The sequence below is a fragment of the Hetaerina americana genome, unplaced genomic scaffold (assembly GCF_022747635.1).
Source record: "Hetaerina americana unplaced genomic scaffold, ioHetAmer1.1.p SCAF_16, whole genome shotgun sequence".
In the NCBI taxonomy this organism is placed as follows: domain Eukaryota; kingdom Metazoa; phylum Arthropoda; class Insecta; order Odonata; family Calopterygidae; genus Hetaerina; species Hetaerina americana.
The window spans coordinates 11,142,477-11,167,879 of NW_027286719.1; the positions used below are offsets into that span (position 1 = coordinate 11,142,477).

General features: G+C 34.4%; 1 protein-coding gene across 5 annotated transcripts in view; it reads right to left on the reverse strand.

The window, feature by feature from the left end:
- The window catches only part of Magi (membrane associated guanylate kinase, WW and PDZ domain containing protein magi), a 132,660-nt gene that overhangs the window by 8,631 nt on the left and 98,626 nt on the right, over positions 1–25,403 (reverse strand). For 4 of the 5 annotated variants that reach the window (XM_071584097.1, XM_071584095.1, XM_071584096.1 and 1 more), the window contains one exon: positions 25,309–25,343. In XM_071584097.1, the coding sequence (XP_071440198.1) occupies positions 25,309–25,343 (35 nt within the window). Of the gene's footprint in view, positions 1–9,536; positions 9,613–25,308; positions 25,344–25,403 lie in introns of all 5 variants that reach the window. The other variant, XR_011700589.1, reaches the window with a different exon arrangement.

A 25,403-nucleotide genomic window follows, 5' to 3' on the forward strand; every position in this document is an offset into this window, starting at 1 on the left:
GAAGGAGTGGGCAGCAGCAACAACCCAATTTGCAGATAAATATCTGATGATGATGATTGATATACAATGAAAAATTGAAATTCAGGCAAAATATCTCGTCAAATAACCCAAGTTACACTCATGCATAACACCAAATATGTACTATTTAATTCCCACCTCTTGAACACGATCAATTATCGTTGAAATCATCTTACAGACTCACTTCCCTCCCATTAGGGAATAAAATATTATCTTGAGAAATAAGACAAACTTTGTAAATTCACAAAAATTTAATATTACGGTTCTACTGGCTTCATCACATAGGTGACATATTTAGATACAATTCTCAAGAAGGACAAGTCCCAATTATACATAAGAGGCTCCGAGAGAAAGAAAGGGGGGAGGGAGGAAGAGGTAAGGGATGATTGGTCGTACTTCTGAGGAGGTGGAGGAGGGAGGAATGGAGGGAATGAGGATGGGAGGGTATGGGAGAAGCTTGAAATATATTGGCACATGTCCTTCCAGAGAATTGTACCAAAAAATTTCACCCATGTGATGAAACCAGTAGTACCGTATTCATATTTTTGAGAATTTACGAAGTTTGTCTTATTCCACAAGATGTATGTTTGCAATCTTGAGCCTGACAACATTGAAAAAATATTATCATTCCATAACTTCAACCTATAGCATACTGTAGCGAGTGGCTTTGGAATGCATATTAGTTACTACCATATTTCCCATGATCTTCAAATATTCTTGTGTGTACAGATTAGCATTATGAACAGAATAATTAAATGGTATAATTAAGAAAACATGGTGCACATATAAATAACATTTCAGAGAACTTGAAAAATGCTCACAAAACCTTCATCAATGTTAACTCAAACAATGTATTTTCATCATGTGAAGTCATTCTACTTTTGCTAATTGTTGCATTGAAATGCATATGAGCGGATGACTCTGTTAAAAGTCACCGTTGCAGCATCTTCTGCAGTTTCTTTGGAATTTGCTAACCAAAGTTTCAATCTGTTTTTAAAGGCATGGAGTAGCACATTGAATACTATGCTGAGTCCAGAAAGTAACACAGCTCTAAATAAACCAACATTAAAATACTTTATCTGCACTTATCACAATGATTCTTAAAAGCTCAAATAGACCAAAAACAATAGCAAAATATGATGCGCAATAACTACCCATAGCAACAATGAATTAGATTACATGAAACTCACCACAGCTTTAAGTGTACGCCAATATCTATTTACTGATGGAACAACTGAATTATACAGTGAAAAAAATCTTTGGTAAAACATTTTACACAGCCTACATCATTAGGAGATACTTCAAAACCTAGGATGAAGAAGGAAATTCACAAAAATATTATCAAACCAGCTGGTTCACAAGATCTGATTATGTATAGTTAATTAAGTATTACACATTTTATTTACTTGGTGCAAATATATCAGGAATAAAAAAACTCAACCTTTTCGAAGCAATCACCTAATATAATCAATGAAAAAAGAAAAGGCATCATGCAGGCAGATTTGGAAAATATGATAGAATTAAAAACTTGATGAATAACTTAGAGTTTAGTCATTTCATTTTCTATACCTATGGCTGTTTAAATGTAGTTGTGCATAGTAGCTCAGCTGATAAAAAGAAAACGTTTTCTTTTATAATTTCAATTTACCATGAGCAAATCCAAAGCAGTTTTGCAACATATTATAGTTATTTAACATTTATTTACCATTTTTTTTCACTTTGGTACAGTAATAATTAACTACAATGTAAGATCAAAAGTTTGAAACATGAGATCATCACATGAACCAAATTTCACCCCCAGAAAATAATATACTATTGAAAGAAAGGTTTTCTGGTTCAAAATGTTTTTAGGAAAGGCATAACTCGCATTTTTGCTCAAACCAATTTCCTGGCAATACTTCTTAAATTATAAAGGAATAAATCCATACATGAAACAAAAAACATAAGGCAGTGAAAAGTCATTTAATATTCAATGAGTAGTGAAGAAAGACACTTTTAATAAAATTAGGTAATTTTACTTAATGTCCTACTTCAGTAACACACAAAGAGAGGGTCTCATACCCAGTAAAGCCAAATAAACAATGATAAATTCATCAACAGAATGAAGAACCAACAATTTTCACTTAGAGACCTAGGAAAAATGCTGATCAATTATGAAGTTATAGAATTTAAAGAAAGAAATTCCTGTATTAGTATCAGTCCCATTGAAGTACCATAAAACGAGTGGCCATTTCATACTCATTCCTCTCAAATAAATGAACAATGTGCTCCTTGAAAATTACTATACACAGGTGGCTTTTAAGAGAAGAAGCTCTTGATCTTCAGGAGCATTGGTAATGATTTAATAACAGAGATTGCAATGATTTAGCATGGAATTAATTTGATTCACCAAAATAATAATGAGATTTGAAAACTTACTCCACCAGTTTGCATGAATGAGATCACACTTCCATTGCATGCAAATTAAGATTGATTTAAACAGAAAAGCCTAAAACTCCTGCCCTCAGCCTACAATCCACAGGATTGACCCATCGAGATTGCAGCGTTTTCCCATATCAGTAAACAGAGGTCAACTAACAAGAGAAATGCTATTACTACTTCTTCTACATACAATAAATGGGTCCAATACTCAAGCTAATCAGTAAGAAAACAGCGTTACCTATGGAGCATTATGTTCAAACAAGAAACAAGTTGTTGATCTTTCCACACATGCAAATGTGCTGCGAGTGCTGTCCATTCAAAGCAAAGGCTTCAATACTGCACCTTTAAGACTAACAAATGCATCATTGCATAATTTGAAAGATTAAATGATTTAAATTTGGCACAAAATCTAATTCTTATTAAGCATGGAATGCCTGAACTAACATTGGTCTTTTGGACCAAAGTATTTTTCAATACTTATCTATTGAGGATCTTCTATTGGTACATTTCTCAACCTCTAGTGAATATATGATGAGCTACCATTAGGGATTCAAGAGAGAGATGAGATAGCTAACTGTAGTATGGCGGTAGATGGAAGGTCCACAAGTGAAGAGATGGGAGGAACAAATACCCATTAAACTTCAAAATAGGAAATTTTATTCATTGCATCACCTGTATTTTTGCTGTACTCTGATGCATTAGTTCGATTGACAGGCAAACAAGAACATTCTGTTATTGAAATAATAATAGAAGGACAAATAGGATTCATTGAAAAAACCTAATTACACCATTGGCATCCAAACATAATCCAGCAGTTCCATTTTCCAATTATGAATAATTATTCTTCACTTTAATAATGTCATGAATTCCACGAGTAAATTGAGATTCTGAAATTACCAGAGCTGATTGAAAACTTTCCATTTTAACAAGGTTTCCTAACAGTGCAATTTTATGATGAATCCTAGATGGAGAGCAGCAAAACCAAATGCCTGAAACCACATGAATACAACACTACTTTCGTAGATTGGATTGTAATATAATTACCATAAACCTTTGCAGATGTAGAGCTATGCCCAACTGCAGTTTCACTCCCTTTTCTCATTTTGTTCTTTTTTCACAATCCAAATAACTTCTTCGACTATCTGAGCGGTTTACTAAGACATTCTTTCCTTCTTCACTAATTCCATGGCCAAGCGCAAAATTATCACAGAGATAAGAGAAGATTTATGTTTTGAACCAGAATACAGCATTAGTAGCTAAAACATTTCCACTCTTCAATTTATCAGTTGTTTAATGTACAAAATGGTTAAGAGATGAGAATCTTGACTCTGTCAGAGTCTGAAGTAAAGAGGGTAAAAGTAAAAGAATCACATTCAAAGAGTGACAAAAATGCTGTCTTTGTAATTAGCTATTTGGATATTATTGTAATGGAACAAGCTCATGAATCCAGAGTTTTGCATTTGTTTTGCAGATGAGGTCGGCTAAAAAAGTATCGCAAAATTTGAATTTTTGTGGGATACATTTATTTGATTTTTGATTTTCCAGTAGCGTTATGTTGGTACTTATGTCTCTCACTTAAGCCGAAAAGCTCGGTCATTTTGAATGCTCAGATAATTGTTGAACACTCTTTTGCTTGGACGTGCTTTGCCCAGTCTTCATTTTTACCTGTTCCAAGAAATGGATCAAAGTATCTGTACAAATTTTGTGTAAAAACCGAAATTAAGTGCACCGATGTATTCAGAATGTTGACTGTGGCATGTGGAGAAGCTACATTGGACCGAAGCAACGTTTATCGGTGGTACAAAATATTCTCAGAGGGCTGAGAAGATGTGAACGATGAAGAGCGTGCAGGATGCCCAACAACAAAAGACGAAAACATTGATGAAGTGAAGAAAATAGTATTGGCCAATCGTCGGATCACCAATAGAGGAGTTACCGAAGACATAAACATATCGATTGGGTCGTGCAATTCAATTTTTACCAATGATTTTGGCATGACACGGGTCGCCGCAAAATTCGTACCAAAATTACTCAATTTCGACCAAAGACAGCAACGCATTAACATTGCTAATGAGGTAATTGAATGACTCTGTCTGCGACGACCCAGATTTGCTCCCAAGGGTCACAACTGGTGACCATCATGGGTTTATGGTTATGACGTGGAAACTCCCAAACACAAAATAATCCCAAAGGACTCTGCAGCACGAGCCAAGACCAAAAAAGTACGCCAAGTTCGGTCGAATGTGAAAGTCTTGCTTGCAGTTTTCTTCGATTGCGGGGGCATGGTGCATCATGAGTTCCTGCCACAGGGTAGAACGGCAAATGAGGAATACTACTTGCAAGTTGTGCACAATTTGTGCAAAGCAATCAACCACAAATGCCCGGATTTGTGATATGACAATACCCCTGCTCACACATTGTTACTTGTGCGCGAATTTTTGGCCAAAAACAACACACTAATGATGCTCCAGCCACCTTATCACCCAGATCTGGCCCCCACTGACTTTTTCTTGTTCCAGAAAGTGAAGAGGCCCATGTAGTAAGGATGACACTGCACTACGATTGACGAGATAAAGACTGCATCTAAGGAGGAGCGGAACAAGATCACCAAAATTGGATTTTTGAAGTGCTTCAAGGGTTGGAAAAAATGTTGGCACAAGTGTATAAAATCTAATGGGGATTACTTTGAAGGGGACAAAATAGATATTCATGAATAAATAAATAATTTTTGAAAAAACACAAAGTCGCGATACTTTTGAACAGACCTAGTACAACTAACATAACCCACTTTTCAGATGCCATTACAGGAGCAGCGATCCAAACCTATTCACAGAAAATATTATTTTGATGCCTTTAAATGGAAGTAAAAGTAACACAAACAAAGGAAAACTTGGAAACCATTAATCTTTGCTTTCTGAACTCCATATCTCAAGTAAAATTTTTGATTGCCTTAAAGTCTAATTTCAACCAAGAAAGGGCTAATGGAAAATAGTAAAACTGTACCATATGCCATAATATTTTGCATTACCTAACCAACGAACTTATTGAAAAAAAGTATCCTATGACTATGAATTAGAATTAATGTATTTTAGAACCGACCAAACTTCGATTTTATTTCAAATTCAGCACCATTCACAGGAGTATTCTTCACACATACACACCCTCTTTGGCGAGATTAATACCTTAAATAACCTCTTTTGGTTAGAATCCAGGTTTGGGAGCATATCATGTATGCTTTTCCTTGATCCAGGTTAGTTGGACACCTGAACATTTGAAAACTAGACAATTTAGGTACTGTGACCTTAACCAGGGGTACAAATATGCAATTAATCCAGCTTATATTAACATAAAGTTACTGATATCTAATGGCAAAATTAGCTAAGATGGGCAGATTCTATGAGGGTTGCCCCAGAAGTACCCAACCCGACAGAGAAACCACAAAATTTTTGGAAAAAATTGTATTTATTTTTGAACATTATCTCCTTTCAGCTCTTTTCAGCACACTTTTCCTGGTGATGCTCAATAAGTTTGATACGCTTTTTATAATAAGAACTGTCTTGCTCCTCAAAAGAGCCATTAACTGCCAACATCACTTCTTCACGGTTGGAAAATCTTTCACCACTTGGCCATTTTTCAGGTTTGCGAACAGAAAATAATCCGAGTGGGCTATATCTGGCGAATAGGGTGCAAGAGGTAGCAATTCAAACATGAACTCATGAGTCTTGGCCATTGCAATAATGGATTTGTGAGCTGGTGAATTGTCTTGATGAAACAACAATTTCTTCCAAGCCAAATGCAGCAGCTTTTGCTTGATTTCTTTGCTCAAACATTGCAATAAGTTCACATAATATTTGCTGCTGATAGTTTTTCCTTTTTCAAGATAGTCAATGAAAATTATCTCACGTGCATCCCAAAAAACCGATGGCATGACTTTGCCTGCAGATGAAATGGTTTTTGCCTTCTTTGGAGCCAGTTCTGCCATTTGAAACCATTGTTTTGATTTTTCTTTTGTCTCGGGTGTGAAGTAATGTACCCAAGTTTCATCTATGGATATGAAATGGCACAAAAATTCTACTTTGTTGCTGTGAACCTTTGCTTAACACTCAATTGAAAGATCTTCACAACCCTGGTATTGTGCGAGTGTGAGTAAAAGCGGCACCAACCTCGCACACAGCTTTCTCATGTCCTAATTTTGAGTTTATATGCGATGTACTGCACTTTTTGGAATGCCTTATATATCTGCTAGCTCACCCACTTTCAGTCGACGATCATTCAGTATCACCTTGTGGATTATCTTCACCATTTCTGGAGTCATTACCATTTGGTGGACCAATGCGATGCTCGTCTAGACAGCCCGTACGATCTCGTTTAAACTTGGCTACCCAATATTTTACTGCTGTAAACGAAGGATCAAGACTCGCAGAATAGGATGCAGTTCAGCATCTACCCAGGTTGGGCTGAGGCCTTTCAAATAAAAGTATTGTATCATAGAACTATGACCGATTTTCTCCATTCCCACAAATTCACTGAAAACGTTCACTATTGATGGCTGCCAAACAAATACTTAACAACGCAGCATCTTCAAACTTGAAACATCTACTTTCTAGATTGTGTACTTTCCAATACAGTGATTTTTCAAAAAACTACTGCCATCTGTACATCAGGCCGGGTACTTATGGGACCACCCTCATATGATGTTCACAATTTCAGTGCGAATCTTTACATGGAGGTGCCATGGTCTGGCTGAAATGGTCTCAGAGAAAACAAGCAAGCCATGGAAACTATGAACAGGAAAGCTTAGTCATGGGATGTATGTCTGACCATATAATATGGTACAAGTTTTATGTTTCCAATTTTATGAAATGACCAAAATACTCATAATATCAAATAAACACTGTATATTCAATAAGTTAGCCTCACCATTAGACATTTACTTCACCTATAATTCATCAAGAAAAAAAGCCACACCTTCACCACTCATATTGAAATTCTTATTACATGGCACACTTGTTATAAAAGGATTCGACTGCATCAATAACTGTTATTTAAATTATGTTAATATGGATTGTAATAGCTGAACTACTTTTTTAGACTTTCTTACTGCATAAATATATCTGTACTCGTACCAAATATAGGGTAAAAATTATCAAAATTGGAAAAGACAATGTTATAGGAAATTACACAAAGAATTTGGCAAGCCGTAAACCAATGAAACCAAAGAAAAATACTACACTTGAACTGGTCATACTTTATACTGGGAAAAAATAATTGCTCTTGTTGTTAAGATAATGCTATTTGGAAGTATCTAATTTCCATTTGTTATAAATAAAAGTTGTTTGTTTTATGACAAATATGCTGTAAAATTTGAATAAATAATTATCACTGAAAAGAATAAGCATATCACCGCAATTTTCCAAATGGGAAAAAATGAATAATTCAAATTTTCCATTTATTTTGTTGGGCTAATAGAAATGTTCAACTAATGACTTCTTGAGATGGCCAGAACATATTAACTCATTTAACGCTGAGGTGGGAAGGTGTAATATGCCGGTAAATATCAAGCTCATGTTATTTCATAACATGGAGAGAATTTGCTTACGTTGAAAATACCATGAAATGCTGAAAGGAAACTATATACCCAGGGTCTACCTACTGCAGCTCAATTAAAAGATGTGCTGAGACACATTCACTAACACATGGCACCAGAAAAAATTGTACCTCAATCTACTCCCTAATTCTATTTAACTGATTCAAACTTTTATATCTGTGAAATTCCTCTTGGGTTTTCCACAAGGCTAAGTTCTCCATCTCCACCTATGTTTCAATGACTGACTCACTCAGTGTCTTTTGGGCTTTAGAATCCCTGAAGACATTGAGTGAGTTGGCCATTGAAATAATAGTGGAGATGGAGATCATAAACAGTTGGGAGACCTAACAGAAATTTATTCAGCAGATATACCCAAAAAGCATCAGCTTTTTCATCCATAATTTGCAAAATATTCATGTCCTCTTTCAAGTGTTTCATGAGACCATTTTTTATAAGTACTGCATTTTTACAAAATAAATCAGTACAATTCACTCTATAAAACACTTACAAAACATCCAAGTACAGCCGGGGTTGCCGAACAAATGAGGAAATAGCATTGCATTGCACCATATTTCCATTTTTAAGGAAAATAAAATTAGAATAAAACTTAAGTTACACCATGTCAACCATAAAAATGCATAGAATACATTACAGTTGGAATTTTGGAGTTACAAATACATGTGAAACATTGGACAAAGTAATATATTTAAAATTATGTTATGCTGCTTCAATTGGATATATGCCAGAAAAAAACATTTTGTAGGTGGGTAAAAAGTTTTAGGGGCAATGATTCATCGAACACACTGCTTCTTTCCATTAAAACTCAATTGTTTTTCCAAATTGTCTAAGTAACAAAAAATCATAGGATTCATTGAAATTATGTGCTTTTTAATCATTCATACGCAAATGAACTACAGGCAAAAATTCTGGGTAAACGACAGCATACCCTCCCACCGCCACAACTATTTCCAACACCACTTCATATTGTTGTTAGCATTAGCCAGTGTGCATTACCTCTTAGCCTGAAGGAAATGGATTAGTTTCAGCTAGGGGAAAAGTAGTTCTGTGAATACTAGAGGTTTGTGTGACTAGAAGATAATAAAAATTCATGCAAAACTTAAACTGTCTTGATCTACAATTTCCTTTGCATTTTTTTATATTTATGTGGCGATACTGCAGATATATTCTTTCTTCTCTGAGAATAAATAACTAAACAATATGGCTCACATTAAACCGTCTGAAGATATGGCGATAAAAAATGTTCATCAAGGTATTACTATTTGTAGTGATTAAGATCTAAATATTCGATTGTATGCCTTTCATTAGTTCAAACAAAATCAATTACAGTTAATAACAGATTAGCATGCATTGTAAGAAGTGATTTGTATTGGTGGATGAATTCTGTAAGCAACCATTAATTAATCCCAAAAGATCTAGTATCACAGAGATGACTAAAAAGAGGCTCAAGAGGAGTCATCATTCAAAATTTCCCTGCCTACTTCATACAAACCTGGCAATAGTCTGAATCAGTGAGGTTAGTTCTTTGTTTGCAGAGGAAATTCACATTTTCGTCAGGCTGGTGACACCTACACACATGAAGCAGCAGCAAAAGAATAAAGAAAATTACAAGAGAATTAGCAAAAGGTGTTACGGATATGATATGATTGATTCAAATTCTACGACAAATGCAGCTCACCCATGCAATGGGACATGCAGGAATGCAGATACTTCAAGATGTCACAAGAACTGAACACAGCATCCATTACAACTCAAGTAATTGCAACCTATCCTACCAATCATTCCTTTACTAACCGAAAAAATAGAAAAAAAATATTGTGCTCAGATGCTCTACAAAGTGGAGTCCAGTAAAAAATCAATTACCTAATCTCCACACACTAACTATTAATGAAATCCATTTGAACTTAATCTATTTTGATGATCAGTATGAGAGGACTCCAGAAATACAATTAAACTGCTTTACTTGAAGCAGAACTAAAGAATGAAATACGACCAATGTGACTTTGAGATGATGATGGGTGGTTTGCTTACTGGCCAAGATTTAAACTAAAATGTAACTCTGCTCACTTGTGTTGTGATGCTCTAAATGAACTGGCTATGTTGCAAAATTATATCAGACTAAATAATGAAAGGTCCTATCATCCTACCTTTGCATTGCAAACATGAAAGGTGATGTTAAGAGAGAAGAGAAATAAATGATCACCAGCTCACAAGTAAATCAAAAATAAATTAAAACTGAAACATTTAGCCAAATCAATAAAATTAAAAAATCCATCTATGAAAAATTAGAATAAATCGCTAAAAAAGTGCTTAATAGTGTCATTGATATACAAAAATACAGCATTAACCGCTTGTTTCAACTATAAAATTGCCATTGACAATCCTAAGCCAAACTCATTCGGCTGACAAAATACATGGTGTAGAAGGAAGGATAAGAACGTGGGATTATATTCAGGAATGAATAAACAAGTCTACAATACAATGACTTAAAATTAATAAACTGAATAATTCAACTGAAGATAGTCATAACTGATGCTGAAATATATTATTTAAATCAACTATGAAATGTCAATGCTTAATAAAAAAATTGACTCAAGCAGTACAATAACTGAACATAACTAATGATTTTCCTACACCTATAGAATGTAAAGCAAAATTACACCAATTATTTTCTTGAGGAAAATTGTTTCATTTTTTTTAATGAGAAAGTGGAGCAACTAAAATTGACAGCCATAATTGCAAAAAGTTCACAAGTTAAAGATCAGAAGACAAAAATAATGGAGTTTCATTTAATCAGCAGCTCCAATCTGTGCCAATAATTCAACTAAAGGAATCACATTTGAACCACTCAAATTTCTTCATTTCTGTAGAATTTCTGTTTATACCCTTTGGGAAATATACATTTTAACGATTATGTCATTAATGTCAACAGTAGAAAATGATTTTAATTAATACATAGGAAGCCATGCACACTACTCATGCAGAGCTACATGAAAATATCATATAAGATCCAAAAGATGAAGAAATCAAGCCTAACCAAAAGTATCAAAAAAATAGACCACAAAATGGTACTTTGGACCTCAATGAGCTGATTACTTTATATAGCAACTCATTTACTCGATCGATATTAATAAAATAATGAGCTCAGTTTTTTTAACTTAGGAAAGATGATTCTAGGTTAAAAAAGACATTTATGTTTCATTCCATTGGACCTTGATATGATTTATTCATGGAGATGAAAAATTTATTAAAATTGTGTGAGTTTATAAGAGAAATGACTAGCCTCTCTCAAATAATCCAATTCCTGGCTGCAATGCCACATCAAGGCAAAATTTATAATAATTGATGACTAATTATTTAGTGGATAAAAAGTATTCATGTAGAGGTCATCATTATTTAATCACCCTATCACTTACAAAAGTTTCGCATACAAGCTTTTTAATGAGGAAGATTTATTAAAAATTATTATTTACTTTTGAATTATTAATATTTCTATCAAGTTTCATGAAACATATGAAGACCTAAAAACATCAATCAAAATATACCACATCTAAAGGTCTTAAAAAGTGTGGCCTCAAGCATAATTTTAATTTCTCTGGGTGATAAACATGGGATAGCTTGCTGGAATAGCAACAATCAAACTGCAAGATAACTGTAACATTTAAGTTGCACCAGTCTTCATAAATCTTATCAAAATAGAATTCCTACCACTCCTTGGCAATAGCAATTTAAGGTTGACAGAATGGCATGTCATCAGGTGACAGGATCTTGATTCATGCAAATGAAATTTTGTCTGACCCCACACATATATTTAAAGAATGAATTAGTGACTTTTCTATTTGCCATTCAATATTACACTGGAATTATTTCTTAAGAGCATTAATTTAAAAATGTACATTTCTTCATAAATATGAATTTACTTTTTTTCCATTACAAAGCAGTTGATAAAAAATGGCACAAGCTCATGGAAAATGGGTGAAAATAATCAGCTAACTAGTATAAAATCACTAGATACTTTCTGTATTTGCAGAATAAGCACATGAGCATGCTGTCCATACATTTAAAAAATAGGCATAAAAAATTTCACACCTCGTTTCAATTGCCTCATTAGTAATATACTACTTTAATCAAAAATTTCCCGGAATTTATTCAGAAAATTAAAAATACAAGTTAATTCATCTAAATCTATATTGTCCCCTTCAAAGTAATCCCCATCGACTGCAACACACTTATGCCAGCGCTTGATCCAATCCTCAAAACATTTTTTATATTCGGTTTTCGGTATGTCCATCAGTGCTTCCTGTGATTTTTCCATTACTTCCTCTCGGCTGCTAAAACGCGTTCCCCGTAATGGTTTTTTAACTCGATTGAACAGAAAGAAGTCACAGGGAGCCAAATCAGGTGAATTCGGTGGCTGTTGGATGGTATTTGTTGCATTTTTCGTCAAAAAATTACGAATAATGATAGCACTGTGCGACGGTGCGTTATCATGGTGCAAAATCCACGAGTTTTCTGCCCACATTTCTGGTCTCTTTCGGCGAATTGCTTCACGCAAACGTCTCATAACGCCCAAATAATACTCTTTGTTTACTGTCTGGCCTTCTGGCAAAAATTCATGATGCACTACACCGTTGTAATCCATGAAAACCGTCAGCATTGCCTTCTTTTTTGACTGAAAACGACGTGGTTTTTTTGGTCTCGGCTCATTTGGTGAACGCCATTCACTTGCCTGATGTCTGGATTGCGTGTCGTACTCATAAACCCACGTCTCGTCTCCAGTAATGATCCTTTTGATGAATGTGGGATCGGATTCAGCCTCGCAAATCATGTCTTTTGCGACGTCAACACGGTCTCTTTTTTGCATGAAATTGAGGTCTTTTGGCACCAACTTTGCTGCTACACGACGGAAACCCAAATCATTAACCACAATGTCTTGGGCGGATCCATAGGCAATGTTCAAGTCCTCCGCTATTTCTCTGATGGTTAATTTGCGGTTATTGACCAACATTTCTTTTACTTTATCAATTTTTTCACCGACTTTCGATGTCGATGGTCTGCCACTGCGTTCATCATCTTCGATTGACTCACGACCACTTCTGAACCGCTCGTGCCACTGGTAAACGACCGTTTTTTTTAGAGAATCGTTGCCGAAACACTTTTCCAACATTTCCAACGTCCGTGCGCCACTAAATCCGTTTTTTACGCAAAATTTAATACAAGTTCGTTGTTGCAAATTTAAATCCATTTCTGAAATTGTAAAAAATCGCCAACACACACAGAGATAGATGTACTCTTGGCTACGTAACTTTTGCAAATGTCAAGTTATGATACTAAGATTTAAAGGGAATATCAACAACAGATGTACCAATTTAACAAAAAAAACAGAACTCAAATCGGAACGATGGGAGCGCCACACGGTGGTTATTCCGGGAACTTTTTGATCAAGGTAGTATAACAGACAACACTAGACTTCAACTTCAGAACAATTTTTTTATTTTATGCTATATTGCTTACTTCATGCATAATGCATACATGACACAAGTTTAATTGATTTGACTCAGCATTGCATCAGCAGCAGCCAATGCAAGTTGAAACATGCCCTGTTAGCCCACAGCAGTAACCGAGAAAACAATTCATGAGCAATATGATGCATTGAAATTTTGCTTTTGCCTGAACAAGTCATCAGACCTACATAGTAGAACAGAAGGCTTATAAAGAGCCTATTCTCCCCTATTCCTCAGTTAAAAGATGGACAAATACATTTTAAATTCAGGGAAGACAATTCCAAGGAATGGTGGATCCAGAGTCCCAGTAACTGCCCTTACAGAAGTAAACAGTAATGCCACTGCTGCCATCGCAAGAAACATCATTTAATAATGTTAACAGCACCATCAGAGATATTGAAAATTCCATTGAGTGCCATCTACATGTTGATAACAGAAATATTGCAAATGAGATGCGAGTACAGCAGGTGGGTAAGACTGCTTGTTCCCTTATAACAGAATGTTCACGTGATTGCATTTTCACAATTAAAATTGATGTCACAGGGAGATTAGTTTCTTTCCAAGTTTACCATTGCCGATGATACATGGCTATATCATTTTGGTCCAGATAATAAGCAAAGCTGTATGTGGAAATCTTCGCCATCACCTTAACCAAAAAATGCCCACTTAGGACAAAATCTACTGAGAAAGCCATGGTTTATATGTCTTTTAAATTAAGGGATTGATGTAGTGCAAGTACACAGAACTGTAAATGGAGCATACAATAGAAATCTAATGAAAATTCTCTCGCAATGAAAGAAAAGGCTACATCAATCACAAAAGGCCACATTTTCCACAAATCCACTTTCTAAAAGGTCACAAGGAATAGGTTGAACGCTGCATCACAACAATACATAGCTACACATCAAAAATGCTGTTGCTAATTATCTTACAAAAACCCACGAGGAAGTATTTTTCATCGTCCCATACGTCCAGACCTATCCCAAAAACTTTTAGCCTGCTCCCTTAAGTTAATTAACGATTACGTTATTTTTCATTATTGAAAGCAGTGGTGAAGGTTGCAGAGGCAATGTTGAAGGACCTATAAAAACTGGATTCCAGCTAGTCTCAAGGAGCATTAGAACAAGAAAAAAGTTAAGGAGGTTCATTACGCTCAAAAGGGACTATTTAAGGACAATCTAACTCTGGAGGATGATGGGTATTGGTATGTTGTAAAAAATACAACAATAATGATCTTTCTTTGAAGAGTTTGCAGATTTATCATTCAACTATCATGTGTCAATTCTTGTTCTACTGAGTCATTTCATCAACCTCATTACCAAATGGATAAAATTCCTATGCAAATTGTAGAAATTTTGCATGATATAGGCATTATTAATGTAGGTGAGCAAACTTTTGTTCCATACATCGTTGACTGTAGTGGCTACATGCACTTCATGTTTTACTTCACGCTACACAAGATCCTTCAAAAGTATTGACACATTTAAAATATTATAATAATTATTTATTCCAGCTATCACATCATAATTGCATACTGAATCCTGGAATATTTAACATACTGTTCATGTTTTTGATCATGAATATGCTAAGCTGCAGTTCCTATAGTTAATTCATTCACGGTTAGAAATATCCAAAGATGATTTGAATTTTGATCTTGCCACAGCTAAGTATTAAAATTCTGAATATTTTTTACGTATCTGTTTCTATAAAAGGTCAAGCAACAATGCTGAACATCCAGATGCTTTTCAACAGTTTGTGAGAAGTTTCCTGCATTTCACACAAAACACATTATGTTAGGCTATTGATTATGTTTGGAGATGTATAAATCCATGTTTCAAATTGATACATTTTCTAGTCATAGCATGATGCAAAACATTAAATTCTTTTCACTTACTTAGCCATACTTTTAATATTTCAAAATAAAATTTTCAGGTTTTACTTACACTGATTTAATTTAATGTACACATTGAACATAGCTTTCCTTATGAATAAATAAAGGAACGAAAAGACATCAATATCACAAACAAATTATGGCATGCTAATCTATAAAAACTGACCCTGTCTGGGGACTTCTATGGCAGAGCTATGCTTCTGAAAAAGCATTCCATGCCGCCACAAAAAAATTCTTTTTCATGCAAACAATTAAGACATTTTAGGCAAGGTGCTTAAAGCATCATGGAAATGTAAGAACATTGGCAATTCAGCCTGTCGAGTTCAGACCACAAATTTATAAGCAAAAGCATACTGTGTTAATAGATACAAGAGCCAATAACTTCCAGGCTATAAAATGGAGAAATGACTATGCAATGATAATGCTGCAAATGGATACAGTCACAATTTGCAGTAAATTTTTTTGATTATTTTTTAATAAGATATTATGAACTAGCTCCAATTTTTAATTCAAATTATATTATGCTATAATTCATGGTCTGACATATTTCAAAATTATGTAGAATAATACAAGAATGAGAGCTTTCTTAGTGCTGAAGACTTCAACAGATAATTTTTTGATTGTTGAAGACATAAAGTGATAAAATTATAAATGTATGCAACATATAAATGGTGTACCAGCTTTTTCCAAATGAAAAAAAATGACTGGCCATGGCAATAAAAAGTTTTGCCAATGTTTTACTCACAAAAAGAAAATTTAATAATTTGGAATTCTCTTTATAATGCTATTTAATAATCACTGTACCAGCTGAAAATTACACATGCACATTTGGAGTGCAAATGCATAGATAGTTTTGGTTGGTACATACACTCTGGACTATACTTCAGGTGAGGATTTAGAACTATCATTTAACACCACTGCCGATTCTATAACAAAATTGACAATTATTTTCTGAATAAATTTTCAGGAAATTTAGAAAGACAAATATGAGAAATACAACTAATTAATAAAATTCATTCCTTTAAGTATGCAACATTTAACCAATAAACAACTTAATATTATAATTATTATATTATTGTTACCACCACTAATAATTATACTTCATTTATGTTTCTAATGATTATGAGTTTGATGACCAGTTTTCAACACTGAATACCAATACACTTAATTAAGCTTAAGCACATAAATTCTCACTCACAGTTGACATGTACAACCTAAAAGAAATCACCAGAAAAATCCTGTAAATGAAGAATATCACTAACAACAAAAAAAATGCCAGACTTATAACCTGGTAGGAAGAAGCCTAGATTTCTGTGATTTCCATGGATCAAATCCTTACTCAAAGGTATACTGGTGTGATCCAAAAGTATCCAATCAGCATTCATAACTCCATGCCAGAGTTTTTAAGTAATGTCTAAGGGGTACGAGGATAAAAAGTGACTCCTAACACACTCACCGGCTGCTGCAATTACGGACAGGGTGTATTAATTTGCGCACAGGCATTTTCTCTATTACCTTAACTGCTTTGTCAGATTTTGTTTCAACTGAAAATGACAAAAGAGATACACACATTTGCATCAAATTTTGCTTTAAAATCAAAAAGAGCTGCACAGAAACTACTGAAATGATACAGACCGCCTTTGGGGATATAAGCATGGACAAAACACAGATAAAAGAATGGTAGAGTGCAGCAGTTTATAAATGGCTGCACGTCTGTAGATAGTGACCCGCGTTCTGACCGGCCTTTCAGCACCACAACACCAGAAAATATCAAGCAAAAATGACTTGTGATGAAGAAGATTGTTGAACCTTGTGCAACTTCCCCAGCCTCTGTAGAGTCCCTGACTTTTTCTTGTTCCCAAGATCACCCTTCTGCTCAAAGGGCACCCAGTTGATGAAACCGAGACAATTTGAACGAAAGTGAAGAGTGCACTGAAAGCCATTCCAAAAACTGACTCTCAGAGCTGCTTCAGGATGTGTGAGCACCAATGGTAGCTTGTTTAGTTGAAAGGGGAATACTCGAAGGATATGATTGAGAATAGTTCCAGCATGGTGTTATGTATGCAGATCGGATACTTTTTGGACAAACCTCATACATGTCACTCAATAGCAATAATCAAATTTCAACAATTTATACATAACAAGAGATATTTAAATTAACTTGAAGTAACTTGGTAATTCCACATGAACTAAGTTTGTGTGGACTTACCAAGTGACTTCTTTCATTTAAATTTGCTGAGTAAATTATGAGTGAATTGCTGCATAAATTAAGTTATACCGGAGACAACAAATTTCATTTCCAGAGATTTTAGGAATTGACGCATTACTCTATAAGAAGTATTTACAGACACTCCAATACATTGAATGGCACCTCTCCTAGTACACAGAAACATACCTTAATGCAAAATCAGCTCTTCCAGAATTGGCTACTAAAATACTGCTAGTGTCATCCTTGAAAATGGTATTTTTAAACATGACATGGATTTAGAATAGATTTAAGGCCTAAATTTTCAAGTCTCGTACAATGTTCAAGTATTGAAACCAACATATTTGATGTAAATTAAGGCAGAAGAAGTTGCATCACAAAGTGTTCATGTAACTAATGCCTTTTTAGTCGCAAGTGACTTTATTGAGTTAACATATTCAATCTTGAAGAATTGAATAATTCTACTAACGGTTCATATGCAATGCTCACTAATGCAAAATCAGATAATGCATTCTTCATCAATATGTTTTCTAGTTAAACATGCTATTCCTAAAGATTTAGTATTCTTAGTCTAAATTAGTTCTGAAAATGTGACTTTGCAAATGAACTTCTAATATATATTACAATGTATTTTTTGAATGAGAAAAATTCCGAGAGCTGAAAAATGAATTTGGACTATTTAATAAAAAAATACCTTTTGTAAGCATAAGCCAATGAAATGTTAATGACATGAGAAAAATTATTTGTGCAATCATACACAAAATTTCTACATTTAATATGCCAGGTGCTCAATAATTTTTGGGGGTCAAGCGCTGGGAAACTAAAAAGGCAAGATAGTGCTGTAGAGCTTAAAATAAAAAAGAAAAAATAAGTATCCATGATATAATAAATGTGAAACTCCAATAGCCGTAAACAGTTTACCTTTCTAAACAAAGTAAAAATGAAATTAGTTGGCTAGCGCCACAAGTCAAGAAGGGGTAAAAGGTAAAAATGGAGAGGATAAGAAAGGTGAATACGAATACGCGTATTTCGGCCACAAAGTAGCCCTCTTCAGCGTACTGAAGGGTATTCGTCACTACAACACAAGTCGAAGTGAGGACCCTACAACACAAGTCGAAGTGAGGAGCCTCACTTCGACTTGTGTTGTCGTGACGATTACCCTTCAGTACGCTGAAGAGGGCTACTTTGTGGCCGAAATACGCGTTTTCGTATTCACCTTTCTTATCCTCTCCTTTTTTACCTTTTACCTACATCATTATCCTTTTTTACCTTTTACCCCTTCTTGACTTGTGGCGCTAGCCAACTAATTTCATTTTTACTTTGTTTAGAAAGGTAAACTGTTTACGGCTATTGGAGTTTCACATTTATTATATATTACTAGCCGTAAGAGCTCATTTCTATCAATAAAGTATCCATGAATTTTTTTAAAATAAAAAATCCATTAATTCATCAATGTTTTCTTAATACAAGCAGAGTTTAATAATTGGGGCAGATTGAATTCTCATTCTTTTGCCATTAAAAAAAATTCTCCTGATACATTTTTCCAATATAATCCTGGGCTGAAATACTTTTCCAAGCATTTTGGCAGTTTTGGGGTGGACCAACAAGGTGCAAAACCCTTGTTGCACTTTGTATATGCTTTGAAGAGGATTTGAAAAACTAGAACATCCTAACCAAGAAATCATACGAACTATGACAATAAATGAAGACAGGAATTTAACAGTATTCTAATTTTGAAAAAAAAGGCAGAAAAATTAATATTACTTTCAGGAATGATGGTACCTTAGGTTTGTTTCATCTTTCTAAACATATAATTCTGAAAAGATTGCAATAATGGGTAAGCAAAATATAACTGAACGGGAATTACAGTTTTAGAGTAACACACTGAATATTTAATTCACAAAACAAGACATCCTTTCAAATCTATTAATTATTGAATGGATACGTCCTATCTGGTAGTCTAGCTTTCTTTCAGCTAAGTTTCTGTGTCGATGAACTGTACATTGCTGTTTTTCTAAGCCCAGCCAAATAGGATAAAACCAGACACCCCACACTTAATAAAATGTTCTTCAATTCCACACACATTCTTTCCCCCCTTCATTCCCTCTAATATCCCTATCCTTTTCCTAACTCTACTTCACTTGCCTAGTATCTTCCCTTCCATCATGGTTCAATTCACAATCAAAATGGTCGGCACGGATCTTTCCTGCTTTATTTGGATTTCTCCCGGGAGCACCCTCCTCCCCCATCATGCCTACTACTGCTTAATTTAATTTCCTATCCAGTCGTTCAGCAAACAAGCCCAACTGAAAGAAAGCCTTTCTCTTCACTCATACATGTATTGGCAATTATCTACACCGAAAAGTAGTCATCAGAAAATGTTAACCAAATAAAAATAATCACAGGCTATTTTTGAAGTTCTAACAAACAAGATGACAATTCATATTGCAAGTGTAGTTTGACAAAATGCATACTGAAGAGCATGAAAACTAAGTTAAAACGTAACTTTCAATTCCCCAAAAACTTAATGAAAGTTATTTGCAGTTATATGTGCTCTTTTCAACTATGGTACAAGAGGCATGGGAAGGGCTAATTAAAGGAAGGATATTCAGTGAGAAACTGATCAAGTCTGATTTTCAGATGATCAGACTTTGTTAGCCAGTATACCAAGGGTTTTCAATGTTGCAGGGTGAATTACAGAATCAGCTTGATAGATAAGGAATAAGAATCATTATAAATGAATGTCATAAGATTTTTGAGAAAGAGGAAGGCTAAGATAAAAATTAACATTAAGAATGATTCATATTGGGAGGCTTAAACTAGAGAAGGTAAGAAGTTTGCCATTTAGGATGTGTTTTAGAATAAAGCATGCAAAGAGTAAAGACATTGAAGTAGGCTTTTATTTTTACTTCATTCTCATGCTCTAGTTTATGAGCTCCTATTGTAATATTTCACTTAGCTGTTCTCTTTCTTGAAAACCACACAACCTTTGTTTTGTTCAAATTTATTCTCATCCCATACCATCACAGGTATGCACGTGAAAACATCAAACCTTACTATGGTAGCTTAAGGACCAACATCAATTCCAAACTTAAGTGTATACTCATTTCCTGCCATTACGGTATTCTGTACTTCTATTTGGGAAAAATGTGATCTATACCATGGATGCATCTTACACACCTGTCATTTTTTTCAATACTGTACACTGTGTCTGATGGTGAATAAATATAGTATTACCTATCTCATTGACTTTCCAATGTGTTCAGCAATGCTCGCAACCCCTCGGCTGCCTGAATAACTAAAGCTCGATCACCCACAAACCTAACTGATTTTTTTAATTGTCCACTGACTTGCAGCGGACAATTCAAATTCTGGATTCATTTCCATCTTCAGTTCTAAACATGTCTCTTCAACCATTTCCTCCACATACCATGTTAAAAAGCACACGTGATAATGGACATCCTTGTCTTATTCTTTTTTCTAACTGTCCATCCTGATTCTCAATCCACCATTTGCAACTATGTAAAGAAGTCTTGGGAAAAGTGAGAGAGTTCATGAAAAGGATCATAAGTCAGGAAAGAGAAGTAAAAATATAGTTATTGAGACAAGAGGTACATTGATTTGGAGAGTTTTGAGACATGAATGAGGAGAATGGAAAAAGAGAAATGGATGGAAAGGAAAACAAACAAGAACGTTATAGTCATGATACGAGAAGATTAAGCAAGGCACAATTACACTAAATTTGATGCATATTTTACTTCAACACAAAATGCTAATCAGCTGGAATTCCAACCAAGAATATAGAAGTTTCATTAGAGTGATTCTGATATTTTTCTATAAAGTTTATAGTGCAATGCAGATTTAGCCTCCAGGGCACCCTAAAAAGCAATATAAACTAGGAGCACGAGGTACTGAAATTTGGTGCTGTATTTATTGTGCTTTCTGGAAAACAGCAGAGTATCAAGCACAATGACCTGGTTAAATTATCAGCTTTTTGGGCTTGGGATCCAACCTTTTCCCCAAGTTAACCACATTTATTAAATTTATTATAATTTAACATATTTAATCGTGAACCCTACCAAAATTTACTCCCAAAACACTAGGGTAAACAATAGGTTGCATATCATACATGAATTAGCTTGCTTTCTTCTTCCCCAACATGTTTTACCAGTAATTAAATACCATAATCATTTGGACTTCTGTTATCCTAAAAAAATATTACTGATTTTTAACTTTTTACCAGAAAAATTGCATCATCAAAAAATATAACCGGACTCCATTGAAATATTTGTGCTGATGATTGAAGTTCTATTTGGTTTGCGTCAAAACGTACGGACTTGAGGCTGAGCTGCATTTAATTGAATTCTAGTTTCATTACTACAATATATTCAATTATTACACAATGCATTATATTCCATTTATTATGAGCCCAAATAGAGGGCCAAATATGAAGAAAGATCAAGGGAGAAATTATTTCAGTGAATCACAGAAATGAAATTCAAAGCAGGTTGTACAAATCTTATTGGTGTCAAGCTTCAGTCAGTCATAGAGTTCCTCTTCCCTTTCACTTGGCACCTTCAGGAGAGAGCACAAGAAAAACCATAATAAAAAATCAATGACACTGAATAAAGTTGGAAAGCATTTTGGTTGGTAACTCAAAAGGCCTGTAAGATGAGTGGGCATTTGACACCATAAAATTTTTTGCATTTAACTCTTCCGCGAGTGATTATTTAACCTACATCTCCCACCACCCTTAACTTAGGAGGATTAGAATTCTATCTCAACCATTCCTACAGGAGCTGACATTCACCAGCATAGCACCTTTGACTTTTCTGTTGCCTAACTAATCCAATGACCAAGCAAAAAAATCACTGAGAGAATATAATGGTAGCAAACCACAGGTAAGTTTAGTACTGGGTTGGATCTAGCTATGAGATATCTTCTCACATCATTGAAGAAAGGTTCCAACATACAGTTGGATGGCATTACACACCAAATTCATAAAATAAATTCAAAATTGGTCTTTGGTAAAGACATCACTTAAGTATTATTTCATATTGAATAATCACCTAGTCAAGGAAGTTGTGTTTTGTGGACCGTGGAATTATTTTGAGTGGAAGTGAATAACAAATACATGATGCCTTCCTAATGTATACACGACTTTTGCAATGAGCAATTTTTTATGCCGAGCAACTTATTGGAAAAAATTTCAAAAACACAGGTTTTGATAGCAAGTCATGGGACCAGATAATGGCTACAAATTACATTTTATAGGTATCCTATTCATGCATCCCAAAAGGTACAGAAAATCTTGGTTTTTGGCTATTTGAATTATATGATACTTCAAAGCACTCAGGGCCAATATAAGTGGTTTTACCGATCAGTAAATACATTTAAAAAAAGAAGATTAATACTATTACAAGCTCAGACTACAATAAACCTTGGTACAGTCTAGAAAGACAGTTAAAAAAAATTTAAAATTCGAAGTATATTTAACAAGGTTACTACAACTCTGGTCACCTAAATTCCTTTTTAGTTACTAACTTTTCTGTCCCTCAAGAATAAAAATGAAACTTCTTCATATGAAAATTTCATTGAGAAGCATATTGTAAAGACAATGTGGCACTGAAATACTTTCATAATTATGTGACACTCCTGCAAGAGTCTGCCTTCAGTGTACACTCATTCAATTCTATGACAAAAGTTAACTTTGTCAGTGTATTTTAACATTGCCCATTTCAGAGTTATTACTGGATTTAATACTTTACTCTATTATTTTTCATGCTTCTAGGTTCTTTAGCAAACAACACCCTTACTCAGCCACAGTGAGACATGGGAAAGTTTATTGCAAAATAATATTAAGTCGGTGCATTAAAAATCAACATTTTTCTTTTATTATGAGAATTGGACTTAATCATCAAGTTGCTGACTGGACAACATAAGGGCCATCATCAGATGATTCTTCTGGGCTCCTATGAAAAAATCTTGGCAGTGAGATATTTCTAGATACCAGATCTCTATATAGTTCTGCACTCAATGTTTCTTCGTACTGGTGCACAGAGTTCATTATTCCTACTCAATTAACAAACCCAGTGACTGCTAGCTCCGAGCTTTAAATTAATTTACTGCAAGTGACATATAATAAAATAACTTGAGCATTATTTTAATAGTAACAAAACTAAATGGCCATAAAAGGGTATTGCATAATTATTTGGCTCGACAGTTTATAAAGTAAGTGTACAAACTGGACTCAATTTCATACAAACCCATGGGTAATTGATGAAAGCAGTCATAAGAATCAATGGCCCATGCGTCTCATTGGCTAGAACTGACAGAACTACATCCCAGCTGTCAGATAGCCCACAAGCCCAGGCACATGATTACATTAATGCCTTTGCATCATAGACTAAACAGATTTTGAACCACAATTGAATAATAGCTGTTATATTCTGGGACTGGAAGAAATTTCATGATCTATTTGAACTAAAAACAACTCCACAAAACTTTAAATAAACACATCATTAATTCAATGGCCATCTATTTTAACATCAGACACATGTTTATATACTGCCTTGTGACTCAATGCAGTTCCTTAATAGATAGAGCAGAACACTCACCTAAAAAGAAGATTTGGTCATGCCATTTTTCTACATGGGTTTATAACTTGAATCTCTCAACAAATCATATAAACGAAGTCTACCCCATTTGTTTCTTGGTTGCATCAGAATGGCTTGTCAACCCAATCCAAAACGCAAACAGGTGATTCAATTTCAGAGGACTGGCTGCCTGGCTCCATGCAAACTCCACTTTAAACTCAATCAATGACCCACTACATATGCCACTATCACCAAAAGAGCATGAGATAGGTCATGCAAAATGCTAGCTTCCAAAACTCCACTGTTATGCCACAATATATAATCAGAAGCCTCTGTATAAATGCTCCTTACACGTTTGCACTTGCTGATATTATATTCATAAAAATGTTTAATTTTGCAACACTTATTAATAGCCGAGTTTGCATTCTACTCTAGTGTTTTGCCTATTACAAGGAAATTATTTTAAAGCCCTAGTATAATTACTTTTTTGACAAGAAAATTATTTTATTCCAAAAAATATTTCACTTGGGATTCTAGATATATTTAGTAATATTTGAATTGTCATAACTTTGTTCTATTCAGATCTTTTCAGCCATTAACAAGGAAATCACAAAAATTCACAAAAAAAGACTTCTAAACAAGAGAGGAAGACTCATGTAATGTCTAGCAGGTTGTTTCCTAAATACTCAAATAAAGAGCCATTCCATTCATGCTAAGCTTATTACAGTAAAAAGCATTTCGAAAGCCAATACTACATAAATATTTCATGGCATGCTAATTTCTAAGAGAATTCTTGCCCAATGAATAAATGTGATTCATTTTTCACATAATGTTTTCAGAATAATGCATTCTATCATGCCATCAATGCCTAATGCACATAAAAACACTATCTTAAATCCACTACTATAGTACAGAGCTGTATACTTAATTCATTGTATAATAAATTCTCAATATACAACTATAACAATTGACACTTATCACTAAATCTCCACCATCTGCAGTGATACACATTACAGATGTGCACTTTAAATGAATGTTTAAAAATCATTATAAATAATGGTACTCACCCTTTGAGATGCTGATGCTGTGCTTGATGTGTCATCTACAACAGGAATTATTAATATGTTAGAAAAAATTAACACAACTCGGGAGTTTACATACA